This window comes from Conger conger, chromosome 6 (assembly GCF_963514075.1).
Source record: "Conger conger chromosome 6, fConCon1.1, whole genome shotgun sequence".
Lineage (NCBI taxonomy): Eukaryota > Metazoa > Chordata > Actinopteri > Anguilliformes > Congridae > Conger > Conger conger.
This window is the reverse complement of record NC_083765.1, coordinates 32,662,473-32,681,536: the sequence shown is the minus strand read 5'-3', so window position 1 is coordinate 32,681,536 and position 19,064 is coordinate 32,662,473. Positions and strand designations below refer to the sequence as shown.

The 19,064-nt window shown below is 40.7% G+C and overlaps 1 protein-coding gene across 2 annotated transcripts; it reads left to right on the top strand.

Moving 5' to 3' along the window:
* Positions 1–1,091: 1,091 nt before the first annotated feature.
* On the top strand, positions 1,092–17,849 carry ednraa (endothelin receptor type Aa). 2 transcript variants are annotated; one of them, XM_061245813.1, is made up of 8 exons: positions 1,092–1,388; positions 2,653–3,305; positions 7,806–7,933; positions 10,005–10,203; positions 13,680–13,832; positions 14,154–14,287; positions 14,911–15,019; positions 15,848–17,849. In XM_061245813.1, exons 2-8 carry the CDS (start codon positions 2,712–2,714, stop codon positions 15,983–15,985), a joined length of 1,455 nt encoding a protein of 484 aa, XP_061101797.1. In that variant the 5' UTR covers positions 1,092–1,388; positions 2,653–2,711; the 3' UTR covers positions 15,986–17,849. The 2 variants fall into 2 exon arrangements, with proteins under 2 accessions (XP_061101797.1, XP_061101796.1); XM_061245812.1 differs by having other exon boundaries at positions 2,650–3,305.
* The last annotated feature ends 1,215 nt before the right edge of the window (positions 17,850–19,064 follow it).

Here is a 19,064-nt window from a genome sequence, read left to right as displayed (position 1 = left end):
TGCCATAGGCGACTGTACAAGGACTGTACTGTAGTAGGACGTGGCTCCTGACCGGACCTGACTGTTATACACACCCGTTTGAATGCAGGCTCCAATCTCCTTACTACACAGCGAGATCCATCCATCCATCCATCCATTATCTGAACCCGCTTATCCTGATCAGGGTCGCAGGGGGGCTGGAGCCTATCCCAGCATACATTGGGCGAAAGGCAGGAATACACCCTGGACAGGTCGCCAGTCCATCACAGGGCACACACACCATTCACTCACACACTCATACCTACGGACAATTTAGACTCTCCAATCAGCCTAACATGCATGTCTTTGGACTGTGGGAGGAAACCGGAGTACCCGGAGGAAACCCACGCAGACACGGGGAGAACATGCAAACTCCACACAGAGAGGCCCCGGCCGACGGGGATTCGAACCCAGGACCTCCTTGTACACAGCGAGATGCAAAATGGAAATGAAGGGAAATGTGTTTTTCCATTTTTTCATGACCTGGCGAAGAAGGTTTTTTTATTTTGTGATACTTATTTAAAATGTTTCAGTTGTTTTCTTTATTTTTGTTTGATTGGCCTGATCACATTCCTATGTGAAACTATATCTAAACCCCCCACACATCTCATTATTAATTAACAAAGGAAAACTAAACTTTTTTAAGGATGCTAAAATTTTTTAAGACAATCAGGTTAGTCAGGGTTACTTATAAAATGACATTAGTTTAATCTTTTCATAGATTGTCAATAAGCTGAGTGAATGAGTTGAGTTGAGTGAATTTTCTTCTCAGTCCAGTATTGTAACGTGTAGCATATGGTAAAATTTGCATGGAAAAGTAAAAACTTCTAATCCTGATTTCTGCGCTTCCCTTTTCATCCCGGAACGTTTAAGACAGGAGATTTGGTCACGCAATTTGATTTCCCTACCGCTTTTCTATATCTCTCTCCCTAGATTTTTAACTCGGGAGCGTTTAGCAAAGGAAATTGCCGCGCGCAGGGGGCGAGCTCGGAGAAGGAGGCGCGTTAACAGCTGCGTTGTTCCCAGACGCCGGCGAGCCGTGACTCGGAGATGATTGTCAGCAGGCAGGGCAGTGGAGGCTGGCGCTTCCTCTGGGGCCCCGTCGGTGACTAGGGGAGGTGGAGATTTACAATCACACCCAGTCAAAGTGCTCCGCTGCTCTAAACAAAAAAAAAAAGAAAGGAAAAAAATCCCTCCCCGAGACACCGGGAGACACAGAGCCCTGCACCTCACAACAGACACGCAAACCAGGAGGGACGACATGTGCTTTGATACTCCGTTAATTACTCATGTGATGTGATTCACGCGTCCCGGGGCAACAGCCGAAACTTCTTCAACTGGTTCCAGGGGAGACAAACATTTTAGGAAGGGTAGGTGAAAACCAAATGCATTTATTATTTATAAATATATCAGTTTGCGTTCTGTCATCGGTCCCACCAGAGCTGTGCCAATTCTAAAGTGTCATGCTAAGCAAAGGGATGTCTCTGCTAAATAGTTTCTCGTGTAAAAGATGGCAGTTGGGAGTTTGAGCAGGAAATACTCTAGGCAAAGAGATTTTTAATGCACAGTGTTGTGAGTCAAAAAAGAAAATATTAATACACAGGCTTTTTTCTTTGTTTGGTGGCCTCTAATACAAGACCAATTGTTTACTTCTTATTTTTAAGTATAACTGTAACTGCTGTTTTTTCTTTTTTGTGCAAAACTGTTCCTATGTTTTATAAATATAAATATAAATCAATACTTCCAGTAACAGCCTGAAGGTCAGATAGTTGCATGTTTGGATATTCTATTATGAACCCTGATTTGAAAACCATACTTGCATTTACTCAAAGGTGCCTTTAAATTAGATAATTGATTCATGTATTAAATTCTTCAAAACATCTGAATATGTAAACAGGTCCAGATGAATTAATTTTGTTCCGAAAGCAAATTTGTGTTGAGAAATGTCAGGTCTGTGGCTTTAATCAGAGACAGAGGACACACAGCCAGCCAAAGCAGACCTGATGAAAGCCACACACAAGACAAACTGTCAAAACAGAAAACAAACATGGTATTTATCCCCACACCATGCACACAATGACTTCACTTCCAGAAACAACAGAGCGGGCATCGTGTCTGTGGTTTGATTGAGACGAGTCATGACATCGCCATCTGTGCCCCTTCAGCATGGCTGTGTTTGAAGTCAGGATATCACTGTCATTCAGTCAGCTTGGTGCAGTGCACACTTACTGTCAAACTTTAATCCTACAGTTCAACGTTCCGCCATTTTAGGCAGGTCTTTTTCAGGCATGATAGAATGGGAAAACTGTCACATTGATACTTTGTAGCCTATATAATACATACTAAATTTGTATCAAAATCATGGATACTTTTTATATTTTTGTTAAAAATAATGTTTTGAAAAATATGTAATTGTTGAAAAATTTTTGTGAATTGCTGTAATGCAGCAGGGGGCATAGTATACAATAATAGTAATAATAATAATAATAATAATAATAATAATAAACAATAATTTTAATAACAATTATTATATGAATATGGAGTTATACAGAGATGCAATGGCTGTACCTGTTTACCTGGCTGAGGCTCTTTTTTTAGAGAAATAATAAATGTCTGTGTTTTCTATCTCAGCAGCTCTTCAGCGGATTCTGATCTGGTTTTGCCTGTAATCAGAGTGCGGAGCGTGCACAGCCATGGCCTCCGCAGTCCTGCACGTGTTGCGGTTGGTGATCTACACGGCCTGCACTGGAATGTGTCAGACAAATATTATGGCCCACGTCACAGGCACAGTCACCGCCATGGCAAATGAGCCCACCGGCTTACACAGCCCCGGAGCTCCAACCCACACCTCCATCTCAGCCGCCTCTCTGCTCTTCATCCCCGACTCCGTCAGCTCCCCTACCCCTGACCCGTCATCTACGTCCACCCAACCGGTCTCCGCCAGCTCCTCGGGCCCTGTCCTAAACGTCAGCCAACACCTGGCTCGCCTCCCCCCGCTCCTGAACACTTCAGCCTCTAACCCACGCTCGGTCCCCCCCACGAAGGTACAGAAAGTACCGCCTCGATGCAGCAGGTCTACCGGCATTACCATCAAAAGGCATTTCAAGTACATCAACACGGTGATCTCCTGCATCGTATTTGTGGTGGGCATAGTGGGCAATGCCACCCTTCTGCGGATTATCTACAAGCACAAATGCATGAGGAACGGCCCCAACGCCCTCATCGCCAGCCTGGCCCTCGGAGACCTCATATACATCATCATCGACATCCCCGTCAATGTCTATAAGGTAGGACAGGGGAAAGTATTTTACGTTTTTTCACGGTTCTTTCAGGCACACTGCATCAGTCTGATAGAACCCCTCATCCCCATCTGATTCAGTGAGCTATTAAGACTTAATGCAATTGATCTGTGTTATCTCAAGCATGTAGGAATTCTATTTATTGAAAGGCATTCTGAGGGCAACTTGATAAGTGATTGGTTGTATCAGACACCCAATCAGAAAAAGGAGGGAGAGTTTAGGGATAATGTTGAAATGAAAATTTGAAAAAGAGAAATTAAGATTGCCTACCCCCAAACTCCCTTCTCTTGACCTAAATTGTGCAATATTTGATAACAATAATAAGTCCAAGCAGCTTGGGGTGTTATTGTCCAATTTGAAAAAAATGAGTGAAATAATGATGAACAGAAGGGATCCAGTTAGCCTCTAACTCAGGGCTCCAGCAAGAGAGACTACTGCACTAACCACTGCAGTGAATTGGAAGAGCATCTAGCCTGCCACTTGGGCAATGGGCATACAAGGCTATTGTCCAGGCGTGCATTGAATAATGACCCTGCCTCCTCCTTTTTCTGATTGGGCGTCTGATAGAACCAATCATCTAATGCTGCCCTTGGACCACATTTCAACAAATAACGGTAAGGGTTTGGGGCGTTACTGCCAGGACCGGACACATTCCCATCAAAGAGCATGCACTGAGACCCTTCCCCCGGCTCAATCTTCCAGATCCCTATCAGGACCTCAAAGAAGTCTTTCCCATGAGAGCCCCTGATATATGGCCAAGTAAAATAAACATAGCAATCGTAGTGTGGTCTCAGAAGGAGGCATTTGGCCTTTTCCAAAAGGCTGAAACTGCCAAGTTTCACGTGCACATCCATTATCTTCAGTAATACAACACATAGATACGCATGACCAGATTATTCGATTCATGATTAGTGCACGTTTCACTAGGCCTACGGTATCATGAATTTACATGTAACATGCTTACAGTTATGCTACCCTAAAAGTAGTGTACTCTTACTGTGATTAACTTGTATCTGACCCCCCCTTAGACTATATTTACTTAAAACTTGGATTAAGCTAAATTAATGTTAAATATACAATATGAATTCATACATTATACATAAAGATGTTAGAAAGAGCAATGAATAAGCATACTGTTTTGTTATACATATATGCATTATTTGGTAGTGTTCAATGAATTGCAGAATGCTGTTCTTCCATCTCAGCTACATTAGATAATTATTTGCAAATAATTATTTGGAACTGTCTGTAAAAAGTTCAAGTTTTCACAGTATTTTTTGTTGTTGTAGAGCTCTCAGGGTCGACTAATCAAGTTAAAGCACTTCCCTTAAATATGAACTTCTGGCCCAACTGAAAAATGGGTCTCTGTTTACTGGGGCATTGTGTTATGAGAAATATGGTTTGTCTGTATTGGCTAATAATGATTTTTTAAATGTAACTCAACTATTGCAATGCGTGAAGCACAAAAAACAAGTAAGCAATGGCAGAGGGCAGGGGGTGAAAACCTAAACAGAGTATTCAAGCATCATCCATTATCCATTATCTAAAATTCCTTTTTTATCTGAAGTGATTTAACATTAGACACTTTTTATGACGTATTTATTACTATTATTTAATAGCCAGTGCTTTTCATTTTACTGTTAATAAAACCGTGGTGACCCGGGGGTAACGGTGCTGCTAATTATTATTATTATTATTATTATTATTATTATTATTACTCGGGGTAATAACTGCTAACAGTGCAATATGCCATTGATATGCAAAGTTGCACTTTTCATTGTGCTTAAATTTGCTTTCTGACTTTTATTGGTTTTCGTGATTTATTTCGTTTTTCTGGCTTTAGATACATATTGTTGCCGTTGGCACTAGATAAAATTGATAGATAACCAGATTAGCATCTTATCTTTTATCCTTCAAAAACTGATTTATCAGCATCAGATGCAGAAGTAAAAGCAATCTAAGAATCTGATGCTGAACTTGAATAGGATGCACAATCATATGCCCTTGTCAGTAGAACATATCAAAATACAAATACAATTATTAGACTTTTAAGCTACAAGAAAGGCTTCCAAAGCATTCACTTCATCCAACAAATGTCTTTCAAAAAAATGCTTGTTTGATGTTTTTCCCCTGGCCATTGTGATTATTGATGATTGTTGTTTGTGAAAAAAACAAAACACTTGCATCTAGTTAAGGGGTGCAGCTTACAGATTCCAGGCCTAAAACAGGGTGGATGTCAGGAAGCAAATGTTCAGCTTTATGCCAAACTGATAATGGGGATCCAATATAAGGAAGAAATGTAATGTGATATTCCTGGCCCTGGGTGAATTGCCTCTCATGACTGTACTAATTTGAATTATTAGCCAGTTAATTTATCAGACAGTTAATTCATCATCTAAATTGTTCATGTTAATTCTTCCCCTGGTGAACATTGTACTGTTCTTTGAGGTTTGTTTACATCTTACTGTATGCATAGGAGTACATTATTTTCAAAGGGTCAGATAAAAAAATGCAGCATTAATATATACTGAGAGGCACTGATTGCATACAAATTGCACGTGAACTGCCACATTACCCCTGAAGTATACACTGCAGCTACATTTCCAGAATTACAACACAAGTCCTCCCAGCCATGTCCATTGTGACATGCATTTGCAGATCTTAAAATGTGTACACTATCTAATCATGGACAGACTTTTCTGCACTTCTGGCTTTTAGTGTCTGGAAATAAACGTTGTGGTTGTAATCAGGTCGAAAGTGGCTATTGATATTTTGAAGGCAGGAGTGTTGATTTAAGTCTCCAGACACTGGTGCACACTGTTTTGTTGGCATGACAAAATTAGTAATCTCTATAACCATACTTAAGATCTGATTTAGTTGGCATTTCTATACCAAATAATATTATCACCCTGTACATTTACTGGACATTTGAACATTTCCTCTCCTTCCTGACAGTAAGAAAAGCTTGTGTCTCAGTCAGTGAGACAAGTGACTCAGATTGGGGGTGGGGGTGTCATTCAACTTTGTGATTCTTTTCAAAAAGAGGTCACACTGCCCTTAATCTTGTCATGCCATCTTGGCTCAGGGGCAGTAGAAGGCCATGTGGAGGCAACACACCATAAGTACACCCCCCCCCCTCCATGACCATGGCCATGCAAAGAACATAACAACTTAAATTGAGGTTGGCTGGCTATCAGCCTATATCCTCTGTGTTTGGGTTGCAATACTAGATAAAGACCAAAGAGGACTCAGATGTTGACTTCCTCCAGTGCTCTGGATTTAAATGATTTAAATGGATTTAAATTTAAAATCACCTCTTACTTGAAAAAATATAGAATATAGAAAAATAGTATAGTATAGAAATAGTATAGTCTAGTATAGAAAAGTAGTATATAGAAAATAGCAGGTCACTTTTTAATACTTTACTTGTAATGTTTGAATGTGGTGCACCCCATACATATTACAAAGCCAAAATGAATCCTTTCCATGCACTATTTAACAGCCATAAAATGGCCACCTATAATGTGCATCCCATGATGTTGTAATTAACTGGAGATGTCCATGTAAGTAAAGAGGCAGGATGTGACAGTGAAGAGTTATCTAAACACCCATCCGAAAGGATTTGGACAAGCCCTTCCAGGGAAAAGGCAATTAATGTTCAGGGAATTATGCCAAACTAGAGGCCTGGCGGAATCTTTGGAGGGCAAAGCCATTTTTCCTGCAGGAGACAAAGGAAACGCCAGTCAAATTTAGTGAAGAGCATTTCTCTGGAAGCCAGCGCTCCACACGTCAGCGGAGTTGTTTCTCCAAATGTCCACAGTCTTAGTCCACACCCAGCTGCTGGGAAACAGCTTTTCAGCCCACAGACCTTCAACCCAAGGGCTAAATAGTCACCTAATGGGTCAGTAATGGAGTCTAACCCCTTGCTTACAGCCCTGCTCAGGTCCCTGAGCCAAAAGAGGATAGAGGAGTTAAGGGCAGAGTAATCCCTCACTGCAAGTATTTTAACAGAATCACAAAGTGTAGCCAACAGCACTGTATCTCAGCCAGCAGAGAAGTTGTGCCTGTCACCAGAAATAAAGACACAAACACAGCTACAAAGCTCTGGACTGACCTTGCTGTTACCACAGCTACATGTCTTAATGACTGTTGTATGGGATAGAATCTTTTGAAAAACCACAGAAAACACTGGAGTTGCCTGGGCGCTTAAGACTACTGAGGAGTATAAGGATGTGGAGATGCAGATCTGTGTTTTAAGGGAAAATATTATTTACTGCTAGAGCTCTACTGACTTCTGAATCCACAGCATGTATGAAATGAGATGAAGCACCATACTCAAGGGGACACATCTACAAACAGCTATATGGAGACATCTATCCTGGGTGTTTTATGTTCCCAAAAAAGCAATTTTTTTACCCACACAAGTACATCTTCTGTGACTTTCGAATGGAAACGTAATGAGCAATCCTACCATTCCTCTCTCTGTAGCTCCAGAGGATGCAGTGGCCCTTTGCAGACTATTACTTTGGTCTCGTCCTCTGCAAACTGGTCCCATTCCTACAGAAGTCCTCATTGGGAATCACTGTATTCAGTCTAATGGCCCTCAGTGTGGACAGGTACAGTATGTGTATGTATATCTAAGCAGGCTCTCTTATAAACTTGCATGTAAACTGTGGGCAAATAAGTGTTTATTTTCCTGCTGGTAATTGAGATAGTACTTATCTTTGAAGCTAGAAAAAAAAAAAGTTGGTTACAAATTGGAAGATATATTTTGATGAGGCTGTTTTTTCTGCTGCCACAGCTAAGAAATAGGAATCATAATTCTTCATATTACATTACATTTATTTCAATGTGCTTTCTGTGAGTTGACTTCATTCTTTGATAGTTTGCATGCGATGGAATACATATCAATATTCAGCAGAAAAGAAATAATTTATGAGCGGCCCCAATTTATTTTTATTGCAGGGTTACTTGTCTTAAATGTTTATTCTATAGTTTTTTTAAATTCAGATCAAGTTTATAATTTCATCCAAATATACTTGATCAATCATGCTGCACATTCAGTGCCACATTTGAGATAATCTTGTGTTATTCCATATGGGCACTGGAAGAGGACTGGTTATGGAAGCTATATTCACATTTGTTTAAGTGTTCATTTTGCTGTAACAATACCTCTTTCACTATTTAAAGAATATATTTGTAGAGAAAGGAAACAGGAAGTAAACACAGCTTGGGGAGTTTCCATGGTCATATTTTTATGGTTGTGGTTTAGTTTTGCCCAGCGCCTACTGTGAAGGTGTGGTTCAGGACCAATTGTGCGGTAAAGAGTAATAAGTAATAATAAAGGAAGGATATGACTCAGGCCTGTGGCTGTTTGAGGTAAGCAGTGGGGGAAGGTAATGAGGTCACAGAGAACTGTATCCTCCTTTAAATAAACTCTTAACTGTATTCACAAAGCATCCAGCCACCTGCACAGGCTTGTTTATACACTACCCCATAAAAGTTCATGAAAGAATCAAACAGGCTCAAATCTGTTCAATGTACAGCGGCTTCAGAAAGTATTCACACACCTTCACTTTTTGAACATTTTATGTTGCCATTATAATTGCCATTTTGCCAATCAATAACCCATAATGACAAAGTCAAAACATCTCTATTTGCAAGTATTCAGACCCTTAATTCAATTCTTTGTAGAAGCCCATTTGGCAGCAGTTACAGCTTTGAGTCTTCTTGGGTAAGTCTCTACGTTTCTAAGTTTTGCACACTTGGATTTGGCAGTTTATCCCATTGTTCCTGGCAGATGTTCCTCTCAAGTTCCGTCAGACTGGATGGGAAGTGTCTGTGAACTGCCATCTTCAGGTCTCTCCACAGATGTTCTATGATTCAAATCCACAGATGGCTGGGCCACTCAAGAACAGGCTTGCCCCAAAGCCACTCCAGCATTGTCTTGGCTGTATGCTTTCGGTCATTTTCATGCTGAAAGGCTAAACATTCGCATGCACTCTGGAGCAGGTCCTTGAGGAAAATCTATCTGTATTTGGCTGCATTCGTCCTTCCCTCAATTCTGACCAGTCTCTGTGGTTGCTGCTGAGACACACCCTCATAGCATGATGCTGCCACCACCATGCTTCACCATAGGGATGGTATTAGCCAGGTTTTGAGCACATAGTTCAACTTTAGTCTCATCAGTCCAGTCCTTTAAATGCCATTTGGCAAACTCCAAGTGGGCTGTTATATGCCTTTTACTCGAGTGGTTTCCGTCTAGCCACTCTACCATAAAGTGCTGCTGAGATGGTCGTCTTTCCGGCAGGTTCTACCATCTCTGCAGAGGACTTCCAAAGCTTAGTCAGAGTAACAATGGCGTGTTCTTGTGTGTTCCCTCATAGAATCAGGGTTAACGATAGCATGTTTATGTACGTTCCCTCATAAGAACAGACTTAATGATGGCATGTTCTTGTGTGTTCCTTCATAGGAACAGACTTAATTATGGCATGTTCTTGTGTGTTCCCTCATATGAACAGACTTAATGATGGCATGATCTTGTGTGTTCCCTCGTAGGAACAGTACTAATGATTGGTTGCACGTTTGCGTGCGTTCATAGGAACATGTTTAATAATGACATGTCCTTGTGTGTTACCTCATAGAATCAGGGTTAATGATGCCGCGTTCTTGTGTGTTCTGTCACAGGTACAGGGCAGTGGCGTCTTGGAGCAGAGTGCAGGGAGTGGGCATACCAGTGCTGACAGCCATCAAGATAGTCACCATCTGGGTACTAGCCATTATCCTGGCTGTGCCTGATACCATCTGTTTTGACATGTACCGCTTCGAACACAGCAACACGTCAATTAATACCTGCATGCTCAAACCAAAGAGCCCCGCCATGGAGGTAAAGTACTATTTACACTTATCTATTTCAAAATGGTGCCTCTGTAATGTCACACCTGTCAACCTACCTCACATTAAATATAAACTATTACCAATTAGGCAGCACGGATGGTGCAGTGGGTAGTTGTTCTCCCCGTGTTTGAGTGGGTTTCTTCCGGGTACTCCGGTTTCCTCCCACAGTCCAAAGACATGCATGTTAGGCTGATTGGAGAGTCTAAATTGCCCGTAGGTATGAGTGTGTGAGTGAATGGTGTGTGTGCCCTGCGATGGACTGGCGACCTGTCCAGGGTGTATTCCTGCCTTTCGCCCAGTGTATGCAGGGATAGGCTCCAGCCCCCCTGTCACCCTGTTCAGGATAAGCGGATGGATGGATGGATGGATATTACCAATTATCCTACTGGAAGTATGCATTTCATTCCTGTAGGATAATTGGTAAAATAGCACCATTCTATTAGTAAACAGCTCACATGCCACAATGAGCAGAAATAAAATCTTTTAAAACAAGAACATGTGATTGAGACGGTTGAAAATTATAATTGATTTCAGGATGAAATAAATGCAACTTAAATTACATTTTTTCATATTGTTTTCCAATATGAAAATCGAGGGGAAAAAACTATGTAAAATGCCAGCTTTGGAAATTATCCCAACTGTATTATTAAGTTTACTCAGAATATAGGCATTCCCACACCTTCCTTACTCAAAGCTAGAAAATATTCTGTTTTATTTGACAAGCATTCTCTGTGTGAGGTCTCTTCCTCGCCATTTCCCTGAACTACACTTCCCTGTTCTAGAACTACATTGCTTTCAATGACCAGTAGTTATTGTTACATCTGCATTAGAATGTTCATTGTAATCAGCTAACAGCCAAGCTGTGAGAAGTTGTGCATGCAACCATCTTACACCTTAAACGGTTAATATATTTCATGTGGGCTTAAAGTGAATCCACTTACTCCAGAAATAGAGGCAGCAGAGCTATGGGAACGGACTTGTGTCATCATGAAAGAGCCAGGGTAAAGAGGGCAGGTCCACAGGAAAAGCGCACGACTGCATTGTTAGAGACCGGTCACAAGACTTATCCATTCACAACTTTTCTACTCTCATGGAAAACAAAGCAACTTAACTCTGTCACAAGTGATTGCATGCATACAGTGTTTTAAACAATAAAGCGATGATACAACATGATTATTATAAAACAGGAACAGTTCCCGGGGCTTTGAGATATATCACGATATGGACATTTTATATAGTATGGAAATGTATTATATTTCAATTGTAAATATCAACATATTGGGACACTTTCAAAAGTACAAATTCCTGGTCGCATGTCAGCCTATGAATCCATATTAAGCAACATACTGCTGCTTATGTCTCCAGCTATGTGCACACCAGTCAGAAGCCCACCTACACTGCAAAATCAACTCTGGCAAAATCTACTTTTAACTGTATGACTCTAAGAGTAATACAAACCCATGTAACCTCCGAATGACAGTTTATTAACATTTTTTAAAATGTGCTGTATACTACACATAAACACAAAAAAGGACCCACCTGTGAAGGACATTCACAGATTTTCCCAAAGAATCAACATTTTCTTTCTTTTTTTTTTTTGCATTGTCAGCGCTTGCATTGGCCAGACAGCATTGTCGTTTGAACTTTAAACAAACTCCCAGAACGCATATACAAAAACAAGAAAGCAAACTAGGCTGAAGTTCTTTGGGGCAAAAAAAAACTTTAAACACTGTCCTTATTCATAGACAATGGGGGTTGTTAATTGATTGCAGGTTGACAGTTCAGCACCGGAGGGTTGGATGTGTGTCTTTTCAGAGCAGAGTCAGATGTGCCCATATCCTAGTGCATGGTGCCAAGACTAAACCACAGGAAATATGAAGCAAATGCATATGGAACATGTGCTAACCTGATTTAAAGGGAAATTGAGTTTTTCACTGTGTTTCTGGAGTGGTAGCATGTATTTAGGGGTTTACTGATTGTGCAGAGTATATGGCATAGGAAGATCCAAATAGTCTCTATCTGTTGGTCTAAATCGTAATGGTGTCTTTTGCTTCACGTCGCATCTTCTCGAACTTCTTCATAGTAGCAAACTCTGGGGCCATTCCATGCACCAGAGCACCTCTTGGATTTCTCTCTTCCTGTGTGTTGGCAGACAAAGCTGAAATATAGAACTCCTGAACATTTTAGCTTCATACTCCTTTTTGCTTTGCCAAAAGAGCAATTTGAACTTACAAACCACAACTTTGTAAGGAAAAGTTCTAAATCTGTGAAAATGTGTACCTACAAGTAGTTTTGTATGTAGAATTAATATCTGGCATCAAATATGTATCTACAAATGCCTCTTCAATAGTAATTAACAAGCTTCTCTACAATAAAGGAAACAAATATAAGAATATCAATACAGGGTTTCTGTATCGAAACAAATAAAACCTGCAGGTCAAGACCAATCGTTGGATGCAAAATAGTGACTCAAATATGACTGCAACGGGAGCAAAGCATTTGCAAGAGGCCCTAAAGGCTCAGCATTTCACATGCCATGCCGTAATCAACCAGGCATTGAGGTTACCAGCTCTTTTAAGCCCAAAAGAAAGTGCTTTGGCACACCCTGATTGGCCAAGAGGGAAATGCACCAGGCTGCTTTCAATTACCAATTAAGAGCCAGCTCCCACACCCTGAGCTGGAGGTGAACAAAATCACCCACCAATCAACCCTGTGGAAGTTTGCTCTGCTGCAAACCAAAATCGAGGAAAAACATCTTGAAATGTCAGAAAATGAAAATAACTCACGAAAGTAACTACTAGCCAGCACCAGAAAATGGGTGACTCCTACAGCAGTTGGATTGCAGTTTTGGTATGTTTCCACTGCCATATTTCCAAGATGTTTGTAAAACGATTGACGTATGTTTTTGCAAAATTATCAGATGATGTTGCTAAATGTTAACACAGCAAGCTGGAGGGGAAGAGGAGTTGGTCTCTTGGGGCAGGGTGAGGAACTTAAAAAAATAAACCTTTTTTGGGGCGTTTTAGATACTAAAACCAGGAAGAGAATGCAGATGTGTGTGTCCATCAAGGATATATGCAGTAATAGATTATACCCTGTTTAAAAAGTGGAATAGTCCTCAGTGAGAATACTGGTAATGGCAATTGCCAATCACAACTCATCATATGTAAAGATGTATGAAGGATACTGGGAAAACAAAATGGAGTATGAAGCTCAAATTCTCTCTAAATTTTTATCTCATAATTGTCTACCAACTGACATAAAAAGAGAGGTGCTGTAGTCTAACCTCCTGGGGTTGGCATGGAACGCCCCTCTGTCTAATTCTGTAAAGAAACCTACAGGAAAGAAAATGGACAAAATATTGAATTATTTCATATGATGGTGCTAGGAGGTTGCAAAATATCACTGTGCTGGTTGAGCTGACTCTTTGTGGACCAGTCTCTAACTCTCCGCTCTTCCCTCCAGTTTTATGTGAATGCGAAGGACTGGTGGTACTTTGGGTTTTACTTCTGTATGCCCTTGGCCTGTACAGCCATCTTTTACACGCTCATGACAATTAAGATGCTCAACCACAGGAAAGGCAGTCTGAGGATTGCTCTCAGCGAACATCTTAAACAGGTAAGACCATATGAGCACCTGCTTCCCAGTATACTCATAGGCACAATCACAAAGAACTTGTAGTGTTATATAACAGCCCATTTGCAAACTGCATCAAGAAGCATATAAAGAAACACATTAGGCCAGAGGCCCTGGGAGGGCTGCTAAACAGCTGCAGCATTAACCAAGTTCCTTTCCCTCATCCAAAATGTCAAAAGTTCAGTCAGTCCTGAAAACTCTTATTTGAGTTTCCTGTGTCATTACATTCTCTATCCGGTATATTGCCTCTGACACAGTAATCTCTCTGATGACGGTATTTAACCAGCAGTTGGTTTCTTCCAGAGACGGGAGGTGGCTAAAGCAGTCTTCTGCTTGGTGCTGATATTTGCTCTGTGCTGGCTACCTCTGCACATTGGCCGCATCCTGAAATGGATTCTATACAACCCACTGAATGCTGACCGGTGCGAACTTTTGAAGTAAGTAAAGTGAGAGTCATCAAACCATAGCCCAACAGAGAGGATTGTGAAACAACAGCTTAGATTTGTATGGACATATTCTGAAACTAACATATGTACTAACATACGACCTCTCTAAAGCAGAGCTACTGGTACAGTAGCTCAAAAGCGTGGCAGAAGATTATTACAATTTATGAAAATTGGCAGAATGCCTATCAAATGAACAGTACAGATAATGCCACTGTCAGAGGTGTAAAACCCTGGTCTAGAAAGTTATGGTCCTCCCTGGGATTTTGTTCCAATCACCTTGATTTGCTAGCTAGCACAATTCTTCAGTCAGGAGGTAGAATTAATTTCTGAAATCAGCTAGCTTCACGGGTGGAAGAAACACATAGCAGGATTCTGGCCCCTGGATTTGACAACTCTGCTGTATTTCAATGTGTTTTCCCCTGTGTAGTGTTTCCTCTTGGATGTGTGGCTTTATATTTAAGAGGAAGACTGTAAAATAATTGCTTTGATAATTAAAATAACTGCATTAGTACCGCCCTGGCACCTGTCACATACATCCCAGCCTTTGTTTTCATTTTGGAACCACTATGAGGTAACACTGCAGTTGATATTTACTGACATTCTCTTTATTTTAGCTTCCTGTTGGTGCTTGACCACTTGGGCCTTAATTTGGCCACCGTGAATTCCTGCATCAACCCCTTCATCCTCTATTTTGTCAGCAAGAAATTCAAAAATTGTTTCAAGGTAGGTCTCTTCTTGCTTTTTGCTGTGAAGGACAAAAGTCTATTTTCTCGCTCGGCTTGACTGATCAGATAACAAATGCCTCATTCCTTTCAACCCCCTACCCATGGAACTCTGAAAACTGTGGGACGATGAAGCATGTTGAGAACATTCTTCTGAGAAAACCACACTTGGTTGGTGATTTGTTACAGACTGATGTCACATGCTGCATTCTGTCAGAGGGCCCTGGAGAGAGATAAAAACAGTCCCATTCTCTATCCTTCCAAACCCGCAATAGCATTCACTCACAAGTCCAAGTTGGCATATTAAAGGGTGCTGGGACTATACAATGTCACTGCTACAGAAAGCTTTTACTAAGCAGTAATGCCAACAAACCAATCTGCTTTCACTTTCACTGTGAAACTTAAAGCCAAAATATTCAGCAGGTCTATACAGGCCCACATCTAATCACAATTGATATACAGTACAGTTTATCATGAAAATACTGAGTGCCATTTCAAAACACTGGAAGACAACACAACATGGCATATGTGCATGTGGTCTATGGAAGAAAGAATACTGTGATTGTTTTCAGCTCTCTTCTCTGTAATCATGGCAGAAGTCTAAACAGTATACATGTGGTACATGGAGCAAATAATGACTTCAAATGTTTACACCTCTCTTCTCTGTAATCATGGCAGAAGTCTAAACAGTGTGCTACAGCTGCTAAGTACTACACTTGATGGTTTCTCACTCTTCAATCCAAATGAGCTTTATTGGCATGGTGTACATAGATCCTGTACATATTGCCAAAGCATGATAAAAACAAATATATCTCTATCTCCCTTGCAGTCTTGCCTGTGTTGTTGGTGTTACTCTGGTATGTTGGCAAACGGTACACCGCAGAACGGCACAAGCATCCAGCACTGGAAGAACCAGGATCCCAACAACCACCAGGCGGACCACAGCCAACGGAAAGACAGCGACTGAGTCCATTTCGGTCCCCCTCCCAGCTTCAGCCTCTTATTATTTCAAGAGGGCATTTTGACCCTTTCAGTACAAGGCACTGAGACCACAATCGCTTGAGCAGAGCACCATTGCACTTCTGAGCCGAACGCAATGAAAAAAAGCTAATTGTGTATAAGTACATGGACAATGGGACTGATGTGCTTACAGCGTTTCCTAGATCGCACCGATATCGCAGTGAGCGTTTTTCCTGAGAGGATGAAAGCATTGTTCACGGCGGAACAGGAGGGGAGAGCGATTGGAACAGGATACACCTGAAGCCGGACTGTGCATAAATCTAATCAGTGGGCTCACGGTGAGGGAGAGGCTGCTGGCTGGGAACAGCAGGAAGGATGTGTGGATTAGCCTGTGTGTCACAACTAATGAAAGAACCCAATGCTACTGTCTGACCAGGGCCCTGTGCCAGCATCTTCCTCTATATTCTCTATGCACTACACAGGGTATTTATACACATCTGTGCACTTGGTCTATGAATGCATACAGCCAATCATATCTGAGGTAAATTAGGCTTGTTCATACGGTCACAGATGTACACACTCCCTGGACTACTGAAAGGAGAGCATTTCTTCTTTTAACCACATAAGGGTTTGGATTATAAAAGGTTATATGCTGTATTAAAAACATACTTATAAGAATAATCCAACATAATATTTTGTATGTGCTTTGTAAGTGCATTGTATAGCCATGTGTGTAAAAGAGAGAGCATAATGCATCACTTTCTGTTTAAATGAAAAGGTGTTCCACTGCCTTGATTCCTTAGCACTGGTATCATTGGAACTGTATGTTGTGAGTGATTCATAAACCTTTGGGTTTATCCTGTCATGGCACTGCTGTAGTACAATGATGGGCCCCTATGTCTGGTATTGAATCTGGACCATGCTAGTGCAAACTGTGGCTGGTAGCCCTGAAAAATGGTGCACAGTTAGCTGCAGCATCACAGAGGGATGGGAGAGTTTCAAAATGCCAAATGATCATACTTTATCAAGCACCAGCAACTTCCATTGGATGATCAGTTGAATTGAATTGAACTGAATCGATTGCCCAGTGGGACGAACAAGCAGTCAAGCATCCATTAGTCTGCCTGTGAATCTGCCTCACGCATGAAGTGCCATCCCCAAGCTTATGTCTGTGAAAGCCAGACCTGGTGTGCAGTAAGAACAGTCTCTCACACTTTGGAGTCAGCATGTGCTTGTCTGTACTCTCCCGTAACAATAGTGGAGGTGTAAGTAAACACTTACAGTATACGTATATAAACACTCATATTTGGTTGGGTATTCCAAACTGGGGAGACTAAATACATTTTTAAAAATTAATTAACACTCTACGCATCTAAAGTAAGCTCTCAAATGCCATGGGAAATGGAATCACAGACAAAAAGATACCTGCTAATCTTACCAAAGGAAAGTGAATGTAAATTTGTGTCAAAGTGAATGAGAAACTGCATATAATAATGCATCCAGCCAAAGCTTTATAACTGTTGCAACTGTGAAACATGTACTTAAACTGTACAGCAAAACTATCATTACTCAGTTAATCATGTTTGTATTATCTGTATTGTGAGGTTTGTACATAAAAATGTGTGTATGTGTATTTCATCCAAATATATATGCAATATATTTGTAACCCTTATGTATTGTCCGTTTTATTTTTTGCATCATGAGGTGTGACAATTTTCTGTAGTTTCAGTATCACTCCTTAAAATAGCCATGTTTCCTCTTTCTGCCCACAAGTAACAACATTGTAAATCATTTATGAATTTATTTATGAATGGTCAACAATATTATAATATTCTATGTTCAGTCAATAAATTGCACTTCATATTTGTGAATTATTTGTTTTTGGTTGTTTTGTTGTTTTGTTTTCAGTAGAATGTTATCAAATGGGTTATTACTGTGGTGTTGCATTCTCCTGTATTCAAAATTTGTAAAAGGTATTGTGACAGCGGCACTTCGGGACAAATAGTAGCTTTGGGCCGTCCACCAAAAGTATTCGCAAAAGTTGGTTTCTTTGTTCGTATTAACAACATTAACATCACTGATCATTGTCACTGAAAGCCCACAGATTATTTCAATAAAAGATCATTTTAATGGTCTGATCATCTTTAGCTGGTTGCACGGCTGCAATTGCTCTGATTCAGTTCAGTCACGGGAGGGTAGCGCTGTCGGCTATCGCTATCGTCACGCAGAAATGTGTTGTCTTTGCGCGGAAGGAAAAAAAGCTCCTTGTGGGAGACCTTCTTTCAGTTTCCCGTGAAGCAGAGTTGTGTCTGGGAGTGATTTAAAGCGCACTGTGACCCGCTTTGGCAGCGTAGCGCTCAGGGTCGTTTGTGTCAGCTCCACGGATGTGAACGGCTCGCAGGCACAGGAAGCAGCGGATGAGAGTGACAACTGTCAGGGCGGGAACACTGGGAAACTTCTGTTTGGCTCACAGCTCAAGCTCATGTCCCTTTTGAATTCGGCACAGTTCTAACATGCTCTTTACACTGTAATGGAAGTGACAATATCAAAACTAAAACCAAGAAAATAAAAACCGGAGCCAAAATAAATGGAAGTTTGTCTTGGCTGAACGATTATGTGTATAGATTTTTAGTTCCAATGTATGTGCTAAACTATAATGTGTAAATGATACAACATGGAGTGTTGCAGTCCCACTTATGCACACATGTAATTGAGATTTTATGAAAAATAATGTATGCTCAAAGTGCATTGCTAAAAGGAAAAAAAGTGTTCTACTTTCCAAAGTAAAGAGAACTGTAAAAAATCACTGGTAGATACAATGTTAAATAAACCTATGAATGGTGATATCTACTATCTACTTCATACAATTCAAACAGCCTATCAGCTGTTTATAGAGATTAATAAGGCAGAGGTGCTGTATTGATGTGCCTTAAAGACAAGGCAGTGTCAACTCATCAGTCTGTATTGCACACAGTCTATGGAATTTCTGATCCTCAATGTTTACATGTCAACATTCATTCATTTGGATGACAGGGTACTTATAAGACATACGTGATATTTCTAAAAATAACAACCAAGAAGTTCTG